This window comes from Rhinatrema bivittatum, chromosome 14 (assembly GCF_901001135.1).
Source record: "Rhinatrema bivittatum chromosome 14, aRhiBiv1.1, whole genome shotgun sequence".
NCBI lineage: Eukaryota > Metazoa > Chordata > Amphibia > Gymnophiona > Rhinatrematidae > Rhinatrema > Rhinatrema bivittatum.
In genome coordinates this window covers 70,287,516-70,299,731 of record NC_042628.1, presented here as the reverse complement: position 1 = coordinate 70,299,731, position 12,216 = coordinate 70,287,516, and the positions used below count along the sequence as shown (strand labels likewise).

The window sequence follows — 12,216 nt, the reverse complement described above, 5'->3', positions numbered from 1 at the left end:
TACTTCTGTTAATCTATTAATTGAAGAATCAAGTTTTACCATACAATTCCATAATGTTTCTAACGTAATACATGTCGGTTGTTTTAAAACTTTCTCATGGTCAATAACTACTTTGATACCTTCTTTCTTATCTTTATCAATTTTATCCTCTTTAGGTGTACTATACTCCTTAGGGGGACTTTGCAAGAAACTATCTTGAGGTCTAAGTATCTTTTCTATTTCTGGTATATCATTAGACTGAACTATTCCATTCTCTACCTCTGGCGAATTAAATATGTCTATTTGACAAACCCCTGTCTGTATTGGGGTTGCTACACCCTCTCTAGCAGGGGGAGGTGGTGGTGTCGGAGCTCCCGAGCTTATAGATGCCTCAATGGCCAGAGGAGCAGCACCCCGTTCCAGTGACTCTCCTACAGCGGCCAGCCCTCCTGGGAGAATTTGGGGATCAAGCCATTCCAGAACTGTTTTCTGCCCACCCTCTATATTAATCACATCACTGGGAGGCCATGTCTTGGCCTTCCTTTTAGTGTGTGGCATATCGACGGTAAGATAACAATACTTAGGGCAGAATAGGTAGTGGAAGTTGCATAAATATATATTAAACAAAGAATAAACACTTCTTGAAGATAGGAGAACGTCCGCAAACTTCTGCACTTGAGAAATCTTAGGGCTAAGTCCAGCAATCCGGCAAGTCCGGCGAAGCCTGGCAAAGCCTTAATGCGCGCGCCCCTTGAGCGCGCGCGGCTTTAGCGGCGCGCCGGCTCTGCTGCGCGCCGCTGTTATGTAGATATTTATAGGCAAGAGTCGGGGTCCCGCCTCCTCCCGGAAGCAGGAAGCGCCCCTCGTCCAGCAAACAGCGAAACAGCAAAGTTGTTAAAGTTCCGTTGGGGCAAGCCACCGCTTACCCCCGGGCAAGCTGTACAGGTAATAAAGATTGCTTTCTCCTCCTACCTCGGTGGAGCTCAGCCGCAAACTAGCTTTTATGGGTAAGAGTCCGGGTCCCGCCTCCTCCCGGAAGCAGGAAGCGCCCCTCGTCGAGCAAACAGCGAAACAGCAAAGTTGTTAAAGTTCCATTGGGGCAAGCCACCGCTTACCCCCGGGCAAGCTGTACAGGTAATAAAGATTGCTTTCTCCTCCTACCTCCCATGACCCACTTCTCTAAAAATTATTTTGTCTAATGATATATTGTAACCGAACCTTTGACGGCACCAGTTAGAATGTACTATAGTACACTTTTACTTACATTAAATATGTGCCTACATGTAAACCGTTGCGATGGTGTATAACTTAGCGACGGAATAGAAAAGATTTTAAATAAATAAATAAATAAGATACCCTCCTCTCTCATCCCAAGTGCCAGGACACTCAGATGCACAAATCCTTATCCCCCAGTCCCTATCCTCCAACCCCTCTTATCATGCAGCCCCCCAGCCCGCTTCAGCTTGCTGATCCCTCCTCTCCATTTCTTCCAGAGGGGAGCGGCCGTACCCCAAGCTTTATCGTCTGCTGCCACTTTGAACTGTGCAAGACACTGCACTGCTGCGCATTCAGACCGGCAGGCGGAAGATGCAGGCCAGAGCTCTGCTTATCTCCTCTTCCTGCCACTGCATCAGTGCAAGACGGGGGAAGAGAGTTACAAACGTGCTGCTGGCCGGCTTCTGCTTCCTGACCATACCAGGCCCATGCTCTCCTGCAAATTATATTTACTTATTTATTTGTTGGGTTTTATATACCGCCATTCGGTAACGCCATCACAACGGTTTACAAAAGCTCAAAATGCAAGATTTTTAACAATTGAGCAAAAGGCATAACAGGAAGTACATTAAACAAAAGAGAGACATCCAATTGCAAAGATATTAATTTGCATTTGCACTACGGATTGCACTAAGGGAAGGGCCCCTTTGTCACGGCGCACGGCGCCTTTCAACGGTCGGTGCTGCCCTTGATGACGTCAGGGGGCGGGGCTTCCGATCGGGTAACCCTTCCTGTGGCTGGAAAATCATAGAAACACGATGGCAGAAAAGACCGTAGGGCCCAGCCAGCCTGCCCATCCGTCCAATTTAATTTAGCTTTATAATTCCCATCCCTCCCTCAGAGATCCCCTGTATTTATCCCAGGCTTTCTTGCATTCAGATACTGTTTTTGTCTCTACCATTCCATGTATCCACTACCTTCTCTATAAATAAATATCTCCTAAGATTACTCCTGAGTCTGCCCCCTTTCACCCTCCAGCCCATGACCCCTCATTCTAGAGCCTGCTTTCTGTTGAAATAGGCTCGCCTCCTGTGCATGGAAACCTTTGAGATATCTGAATGCCTCTCTCATATCTCCCCTATCTTGTCTTTCCTCTAAGGTGCACACGTTTAGATCTTTAAATCTATCCCCATGTGCTTTAGAACGAAGACCACTGACCATGTTAGTAGCCCCCTCTGGACTGGCTCCATCCTGTTTCTATCCTTCTGAAGGTGCGGTCTCCAGGATTGTATTCAATATTCCAAGTGAGGTCTCACCAGGGACCTATACAGGGGCAATATCACCTGCTGACCAGTCCTCTCCCTATGCAGCCAAGCATCTTCCTGGTTTCTACCATTGCTGTATCCACTTGTTTGGCCACCTTGAGATCATCAGTTACGATCACCCCCAGATATTGCTCTTCCTTTGCGTGTAGAAAAATGTCACCTCCAATATTTCACCTTTCCCTTGGGTGTTTGCAGCCTAAATGCCAAACTCTGCATTTTTTCAGTATTAAATCTTAGCTGCCAGCCCTTAGATCATCCCTCAAGCTTTGCTAGATCTCTTCTCATGTTTTCCACTCCTTCCTGGCTTTCCATCCGGTTGCAGATTTTGGTATCCGCAAAAAGGCAAACCTTTCTCGACAATCCTTCCATTATGTCACTCACCAAAATGTTGGGAGACCCAGGGGTCCCGATTACAGCCAATCAAATGCAGAGCTGAAATGGGTCATGCAAGAGAGAACCACATTAAAGATATGGAATCTTCTCTCTGACGAGATGGACTAGAGTAGGTCCTAGAACAAAGGAGGAGGAGGATCATCACAGGTTTTAAACCAAATAGAAAGAAACAAAAGCATTACACAGACAATGGCGGAAGAGATGTGTTTGAAACCGCATCCAGAAAGGGAAGCGAACAAGGAGATGATGTTCAAAGCCATGCACGGGGTAAGCCGGCCTGTCTGACAGTTTCCCCCCTTCTGCAGGCCTTCACCATGCGTCTACTGCTAGCTGGGAGGGTTCGGGAGAGGCCATGCCTGAGCTACTTTTGGCCTATGGAGCTCGTAAGCAATCTTCACAGGGAGATTTTGAGAGCGTCTGGGACAAGTACAGAGGATCTCTGAGGGAGAGGAAGAGACACTGAAGCTGAGCCATCCAGTTCTCTATTACCTGTGTACTTTCCCTTGTGAGAATCATCCACGAGGTCCCCGGAAAAGGTACCTGCGGGTCATCGAATAAAATAAACAATCGTATCAAAGCTTGTCGGCTTTTCACACTCTCTACATACGTTTACCCCTGAGTGCCAGAAGAACTTGCGAGAGTAAAGGTAAAGAGCTGATAAGTAAAGTTAATTTCTAACATAGCAGAATATTTCAGCCCAAAGTTAACTTCAGGATGCAGAATTGTTTTTGCTTGAAAGCCAGGATACATGGGGATATAATCTGTCTTAAGAACTGGGTGGTATTTATTTATATTTTTTTTTAACATGGGACTCTCTCTTCTTTGTAAGCTTTGGTGATTTCAGGCTCTGGTGAGTACTTGTTTGTTTGCGTATGAGTTTTCCTTGCCGTGCGAGCCTTCTGAAGCAGTGAGCTAGGGAAGCTTCCCCTCGGGCGAGAGGATCCGGGCGCTCCGGAGACCTTCAGCTCGTGTGCCAAAGGTTGGACCAGGACGGGGGTGCCAAGTCTTATCATCTGAGCAGAAAGCTGGCACCTCTGGAAGAGCTGTGGGAAGCCAGGGTCCAGATCCCACTGCTGCTTGTGACCTTGGGGCAAGTCACGTCACCCTCCATTGCCTTAGGCAGAAACGTGGGCCAGATTTACTAAGCTGCGCTATTAACAAATGATAAACGGCACTGAATGTGTGTGAAATGCTGTTAATTGCACAATATATTCAAAGACTCTGCCCCCTATGCTAATGCATAGGCAATTCGGTGCAAAGAAAATAACACTGCCGCCTTAGAAAAATATCAGCCCCATTATTTTTTCCTGGGACGTCGGGATGCTAACGCTCATCCATCCCTGTGACCCTGGGAGGCCTGCTAAAGGTACAGGGCTCAAAATAACTGCACCCCAGGCGCCAAAATGTTCCCCGGGGTTCTGGTAGGCTGCCGCTCACCCCGGGGCCGCCACCTGTGAAGGTGGCCCCACTATACAAAAGTTAAAAAAAAAAGTAAATCGAACAGCGATGTCCCACCCCTCCCCCCTGAACACCCCTAGACCACCAGGGAATTATGTTTGGGAAGGGGAGAGTCTGGGGAGGCTTTTGATTGGTGCAGGGGAGGGGGGGGTTGTAATGCAAAAGTAAGTGGTTTGGGTCAGAGGATGGGGGCGTCGCTGTGCAAGTTTTAATTTAATTTATTTTTTAAACTTTTTTTTAAATAGTGGGCCGCCTCAGCCGGTGGCCCCGGGGTGGGTGGGGATGCACCAAGACCCTCTTGGGGGAGGGGGGGAACTTAGCTACTTTGCGTGGGATGAGGGAACGTTTGCCCTCGCGCCCTTTAACGAGGTGGCAGCCACCATCGCGCTTCTAGGCCCTGTTTCCATATGCGATTTTGTTTTGTCGCTCACTTCTCCCGCCATAAAAAAAAACAAAAAACGCACGATGAGATCTCCATGATATCTTATCAGGGAGGGGCAAAATAATCGTGGGAACACCTCCCCCCTGCAATGTTTTGCCCCTCCCACGATAAAATGACCCCCTTAGATTGTGACCCACTTTAGGGACAGGGAAATACCTCAAGTTTCTGAACGTAATCTGCTTTGAAGTGGCTGAAAGGCGGAGTAAAAAACAAATAAAAATACAAAAAAATCCATCCTTCAGATATTCACTTAGTATCTGTATCGATTCCCCTGACCTAGAGGAACTTGAGTCAGCCAGGACAGATCCACAGGTTCACCATTTGGAAAGCCTGCATTACATGGCAACCATCAGTACCAGGTGATATCCCTAGGATTCAGATTTCCACTTTTGCTTGCTGGTTGTCAATCTTACCTTTTTTACAGTCTGTGAGGGGTCAGCATTGAATTACACAGTGAAATTACAAAACACTGGACAAAGCAAAGATCATTCAGAAATCTTCAAAATATGTATCCCCCAAGATATTTAGTCCCACTTATCCAGATAAGTAGAGACTTATCCAGCTAAGTGGCGGCATCTGAATATTCGGCTCCTTTTCAGCAGCTGCCACGTAGCCAGATAACTACTTAATCTGGCCAAGTAGTTAGCTGGCTCAGTGGTGGGTGAGTCAGGGCCGTAACGGGAAGGAGCCTCTTATCTGGCAAGAGCAGATCTAAAATTAGCCGATATACTTTATGCTGCTAACTTTAAAGATATCCCATCTAAGTTATCCGGATAAGTTTATCGGGCAAGCTGATTAGCCTTTCAGTATCACCCCCTCTATTGCATCTTTCTAGGTCATAGTTCTCAAATCCATTCCAAAAGACCCTCAAACAGGTCTGCTTGCCTGGGATATCCATAATAAATATGCAGGAGATATATTTGGGGTAAGAATCCAATGCAGTTACATATTTTTGATGGCTCTGAAAAACCAGAACTGTCTGTAGTGTGAAGGAGCAGAGTCCCCCCATGATAGGGGACTGTCCACGAAATGAGATGAGAGATCCTCACCACTGACCCTTCCTCTTTCCAGTCTCTGTCCCCCCCGGTGATCTCTGCCTGTTTACGTTGCGCCCGTAGATCCGTGTGAAGCCAGACAAGACCGGGGTGGTAACCGATGGCGTGAAGCACTCGATGAACCCTTTCTGCGAGATCGCGGTGGAGGAGGCCGTCCGTCTAAAGGAGAAGAAGGCTGTGAGTGAGATCATCGCTGTCAGCTGTGGGCCGCAGCCGTGCCAGGTACCTCAGAACACGTGCAGAGACAAAGCGGCCACAAGCCCTGTGGCTGGGGATTGTGCAGTGGGGCTAGGGATCAAATAGGAGTCTCTCTGCTGTGCAGGATGTTTTCAGAAGCTCAGAGATAGCAAGCGGCAATGCTCACTTTTTATATTAATCAAATATTTATGGCTGGAGCAGCCTCGGCCTCTAAGGTGTCACAAGGAGCCAGGAGCTAAGGCATAGGAAGGTAAAGTGACTCTCGCGAGGTCCCACAGAGCCAGTGACAGAGCGGGGATTAGAACTGAGATACAGGGGGATAGTGAGTCATCCTAGGTCAGCTGTAGAGTGCCTGGTAAAGTTATGGATTTGAACTTGCATTTCAAGGAGTTTTACTTCCAAATACAGGAAGTCCTCAAAGCGTTTCAAGTTCAGTTTCTAAGCTGACACCCATTATCCAGCTTACAACCCTCGTTCAGACTTTGAGACGCCTGAGTGTCCTCCAGCTGAGACCTGGCGAGGCAGTGTCACTAGGAAGAACACCAGGGACCTCTCTTCTCTAAACAGTGTCACTGCGGTGCGCTTGGTACTTTCCTCCTCAGAAAAAAAAAGGTAACAAAACGTAGTAAAACAGTAATGACAGCAGACAAGGACCAAATGGTCCATGCAGTCTGCCCAGCAAGCTTCTTATGCTAGCAACTGCCGCTCTGTGCAGGTTACCCCCATGCTTATCAGTTCTCCAGACTGTAGAGGTCCAATTTCTCTTTTCCCCCTGCCGTTAAAGCGGAGAGCAATGTTGAGGTTGCATGAAAAGTATGAAGGCTTATTGGGTAAGGGTAGCAACTGCCGAACCAGCAAGTTACCCCCAGGCACGCTTTTCTTCATTCCCATCCTCTGGCCTTTAGGGATCCACAGTGTTTATCCCATGCCCTTTTGAATTCTTTCACCGTTTTCATCTTCACCTCCTCCTCCGGAGGAAAGGGCATTCCAGGCATCTGCCATGCTCTGCATGGAGAAATATTTCATGACCCCTAGTTCTACTGATTCCTTTCCAACGGAAAAAGTTCATACATCATTAAAACCGTTCGGGTCTGTATCATATCTCCCCCCTGCACCTCCTCTCTTCCAGGGCATACGTATTTAGATCCTTCAGCCTCTCCTGATACTGCCCACGCAACATTTTGGTTGCCCTTCTGTGGACTGTGTCTGTCATTCTGGAGATACGGTCTCCAGACCTGAACAGAGTACTCCAGGCGAGGCACTGTCACCTCCTTCCTTTTCGTCCTGCAGACCCTGCGGGATCCCTCTCCTCGCCAGTAGCTGGAGGCAGGGAACTTTTTCACTCAGGATAGCTGGGAGGTTCCTCAGTAGCTTTTTGCCTCCGGTTAGGCGGGAGGTTTACTGAGATAGCTAGGAACTATCGGGGGAAAAAAAAAAAAGAGAGAAAAGAAGTAACAGGGCAAGGTAGTTAGACTCCGGGGGGAATCCCTCCTCACCTTCTGGGAAAAAAACCCACCCAGCATAGTCCTAAGCAAGCCGCGGCCTGCAGAGGGCAGTGCAACACTCATAGGGAACACAGGCTTCTCCCCCCCCCCCCCCCCCCAGCAGCAGGACGTGTGGCCGAGAGGGGCCGGAAATGAGTGCAGTGTGGGACAAGCAGGAGGAGGGGCTCCATCGCTGGCTCCTTTTGCCACCCCTGTGATGGCTGTGAATCGCCAGAAACAGAGAACCAGGGGAGGAGGGGCGGGGGCGGGCTGCAAGCAGCGGGAGCCACGAGAGCAGCTCGGTCAGGCAGAGGGCCCATCGTGGGGGGATGCAGCCAAGGTGCAGGCAGACCCTGAGAGAGAGAGAGAGCGAATCCCCAGAGGGAAGGGGGCAAGGCACAGCACAGGAGACTGAGTTTCCCACAGAATTTATCTTGCTAATGCTCCAGGCCTATAAAGAAATGAAAGCCAAAGGTCCCCAGGGAAGCAGCTCCCAGTTGGGCTCCCGGTACCCGCCAAGTTTAAAGAAACCTCGGACTGCCTGCCCCCGCCGTGGTTCAGAGAGTGATGCCGGGGCTCTGTAACTCCCAGAGGAAGGAGGGGAGTAAAGGAGGAGACGTAGCAGTGAGGAGGGAAGACCTGAAGCTCCTCTGCGTAAAGGCTACGCAAAGCCTTCAGGAAGACAAGAGCTTGCGAGGGGACCCAATCCGAGAGGGGTAAGGAGAGCAGCGAAGGCCTTTCCCCTCCACCCTGCTCTAGAGGAGATGATTGAGGGAGGGAAGGGTCACGCCCGATGCAGCCCTGAAAGCGAGGTCCTTAATCCTCTCCCTCTTCCCACTGCAGCAGGGGGAGGGTGACGGGTTACTAACGGCCCCGAAGGGAGACGCCCCAGGGCAGCAGTGTCAAACGGGCGACCGTACCGGCAGACGTGGGCGCCTCCTTAGGAGATGCGCAGGATAGAAAGGTAGAGGCCTTTTTCAAGAAAGCATCTGAGACGGCGAGTTTGGCCTCACAGGCAGCGGTATGGGGGGGGGGGGGGGTGTAGCCAGGGCGTTCGTCAATGGCTGCAGCAGCTGCAGGGATCGGAGAAGGCCCCGGGGATAGGGTGGCCAGGATAGTCAGGGAGGGCCTTTCTGGCGGACACGGTGTGATCTCACTAGAAGCGCAGCCAAACAGACGCCATCGGTGGTGGTGGTGGTGGTGGTGGGGGTAAGGAGGTTTTTGTGGCTCAGACACTGGGCGGCGGATGCACCCTCGACAGCAGGGTTAAGCTTCCTGCCCTTCGGAGGGCCATCTCCTCTTTGGGGAAGGCTTAGACGCCCTCATGAAGAGCCTGGTGGACTTGAAACCGCAGAGACTCCCGGAGGATAGGCCCAAAGGTCCCGTAAGGCCCTTTAAACAAAAGACCAAAGGGTTTAGAGGGTTTGGGCAAGTGAGGGTCCTGGGGAGTTGGAGAGTCAGGCCCCAGCTGAGACGGGGCTGGGTCAGAGAGAGAGCTCCAGGGGGGGTTTAAAGGGGCTGATGGTCGGGGGGGGGGGGCCCCCACCCCGAACCTCCTCCAGTGGGCGGTGGCTAACACTATTTTTGAAGGCGTGGGTCCCGGAGATGATCCGCTTAGGGGACTCCCTGGAGTTCGCCTCCACAGTTCCAGAGTCCCCCCCCCCCCCCCCCCCCTGCAGACCGCAGGAGAAAAGCGAGGCAACCAGAAGGACCCTAGACAAACTGCTGGCACTAGAAGCGCCAGTACCAGTTCCAGACCCAGAGAGGGGCACAGGTTGTTACCCAAAAAAGAAGGGGGCATTCCACCCCAGTATAAGACTTGAAAAGAATGAACAGAGCCCTCAAGGTGCGAGGGTTCAGAATGGAAACATTGAGGTCGGTCATTGGGGAAATTCTGACTGCGCTGACCCTAGCAGGAGCTGAATTGCATATCCGCATCAGAAAGTCGCATTGCAGATACCTGAGCTTTGAGGTACCGGGGAAACCATTATCAGTTGAACGCATTGTCGTTCGGGCGAGCCACACCACGAAGGCGATGGTGGTAGTGGCAGCAGCGCTGAGGAAGGAAGCTATTCCAGTGCACGGTCAGAGGAGGAGAGCAGCAGCTTCACAAGGAGAGTGAGGGCGCTCCCTCAGGAGTTAGGTTGGGGGTAAACAAGGCCAGAAGCAGTTTATGACCTTCCCAAAGTTTAGTTTATCTGGGGGCCCGGTTTGACATTGAGGAGGCAGAGGCGCTTTTGATGGGGAAAAGGGGCAGACAAACTGAGTTACCAGGTGAGGAAGCTTACAGTGACCAGGAAACCGGCAGCAAGAGATTACCTGTTGGGATTGATGGCAGCAACCACAGAGGTAGTCCCATGGGCAAAGGCTCATATGCGCGTACTACAGACAGCATTGCTCTCAGGATGAAACCCCAGCATGTGAAGATATGGAGAGAGGCTCAGCCTCACCCTCCAAGGTCAGAGCCAGCCCGTGCTGGTGGCTAGTCGAAAGCAACTTATTAGCAGGGGTCAGTCCAGTTCCACCGGCCTGGGTGACGTTAGCAACCGACGCCAGCAGGTTAGGCTGGGGGAGAGCATTGCGAAGAACAGGTTGTGTTGGGCAGATGGTCAGCCAAGGAGAGGGAGGCCTCAACGAACCTGTTGGAGCTGGTGCTCGAATACCCGTGCCCCAGGGGTCAGAGCGAAGCTGGTAAGAGTCCTTCCTTACAGCACCACAGCAGTGTCCTGTATAAACAGGCAAGGAGGGATGCAATGTTGGCAGTTAGAGGAAGAAGCGGAATAGCTAATGAGCTGGGCAGATAAGAACCTGGCAGGGAAGGAGAACACACAGGCGCAGACTACCTCAGCAGGCATTTGCTAGACCACAGAGAATGGGAAGTAGCGGAGGAAGCGCTTTCAAGAGTGGCAGGGAGGTGGGGAAGACCAGAATGGGACTCGATGGCAACAGGGGAGGAATGCCAAGGCAGAAAAAACGTTCAGCAGGCACCAGGAGCAGGGTTCAAAAGGAGTAGGTGCCCTAGTCCAGCTGTGGCCGGTGGACCAGCTGCTAGACGCATTTCCACCATGGCCCTCAATAGCGAGAGTACTGAGGAAAGCAGCAGATCACGGGGGCTGGATCATTCTGGTGGCCCCAGACTGGCCCAGAAGGTCGTGGAATGCGGACCTTGTAAGGCCGAGCAGGGATGCATCCCTGAAGCTAGGGAAAGCCGAGAACCTGCTCAGGAAGGACCCAGCCAAGTGGGGAAAGTCAGTTCGTTATTATCTTACAGCTTGGCTCTTGAGAGGGACAGGTTAGAGAAGAAAGGCCATTCAAAGGCAGTAGTAGCCACCTCGTTAAGGTCTAGGAGATGCTCTACCTTCTGGGCATGTGGTAGGGTCTGGAAAGTTTTTGAGTGGTGGTGCAAGGGAAGAAAAGTCTCCCCAGAAACGGCGAAAACAAGGAAGATCTTGCAGTTCCTGCCGGAGGGCGAGAGAGAGGGTTAGCCCTGAACTCTCTGAAGGTGCCGGTGGCAGCAGTAGCCTGTTTTAGGGGCCACGTGTAAGGAGGCTCCCTAGGGGCTCACCCGGACATAGCACGTTTCTTGAAGGCGGTAAGCACATGCGGCCTCCGAAGCGCCTGGTAATGCCCACGTGGGACCTTAACGTGGTCCTTGGAGCCTTGTCCAAGGCTCCCTCTGAACCACTTACAGGAGCACCATTAAAGGCCCTCACTTTAAAGGCAGTCTTTCTAGTGGCGATGTGCTCAGCCGGAAGGGTCTCGGAAATCCAGGCCTTGCCCTGTAGGGAGCCCTACCTGTCGCTTCATAAGGACAGAATAGTTATCCGTCCTGTCCCATTCTTTTTACCTAAGGTGCTGTCAGTCTCACGCAGATCAGGAGATTGTTTTACCAGCTCTGAGGAGGACAGAAGCGGGGCAGACAGGGGGTAGCCCTCGCCCGCTAGAAGTCCGAAGGATGCTGCTACATTATTTAAAGATCACCAACTAAAATAAAAATGGCAAGAGCACACAGAGCCCTGGCTGGAGCACAAGGGCTCTCCAGCCAGGGCTCTGTATGCTCGTGCCAGTTTTATTTTAGTTGGCTCTTCCGCTCCCTCAGCAGAATGCAGTATGAAGGCCCCTTTATCAGTAATTACCTTCCTGCGATCGAGAGAGACAGACCGACTCAGAAACGGAGGTTACCCCCTCCTGGATCGGTTCTCCGAGCCTCTCACCCAGTCTTTAAGCTTCACGTTATCCTCTCCTGCTGAATGTTTTCAGTGGCACCGTCTTGCCGTTGCGCCACAGATTCTGTGCGGTCTCCTAAATCGGCACGTTCTCTCCTCAGCTCGGTGACAATAGATTTAAGCTCCTGTTTTAATAGGCCCATATCTTCCTGCAGGTCACTTAAAATCGTCCTGGCTGAATTTCTTGTGTGCAGCTCTATCTCCGCGCCCGAATCTCTCTATCTCGCTGCGTCGCCGCCATTTTCTCCTTCACCATTCCCATCGGGGCCGTTGGGATTTTTCGCCGTGTTCATGCCCTGTATCATTTTGGTCGCCTTTCTCTGCACTTTTTCTAGCTTCCTAAGGGGGGGGCGTGTAGGTTGGGGACGGACTGAGGAATGCATACATTATATTCTGCGCTGTTTGAGTGGCTGCCAGAAATAGCAGGTGCACAGTGCGTGC

At 51.1% G+C, this 12,216-nt stretch overlaps 1 protein-coding gene across 1 annotated transcript in view; it reads left to right on the top strand.

Moving 5' to 3' along the window:
* Positions 1-12,216, top strand: part of ETFB (electron transfer flavoprotein subunit beta) — a 52,842-nt gene that overhangs the window by 5,022 nt on the left and 35,604 nt on the right. The window contains exon 2 of the mRNA XM_029577039.1: positions 5,931-6,089. Coding sequence (XP_029432899.1) covers positions 5,931-6,089 — 159 coding nt within the window. The remainder of the gene's footprint in view (positions 1-5,930; positions 6,090-12,216) is intronic.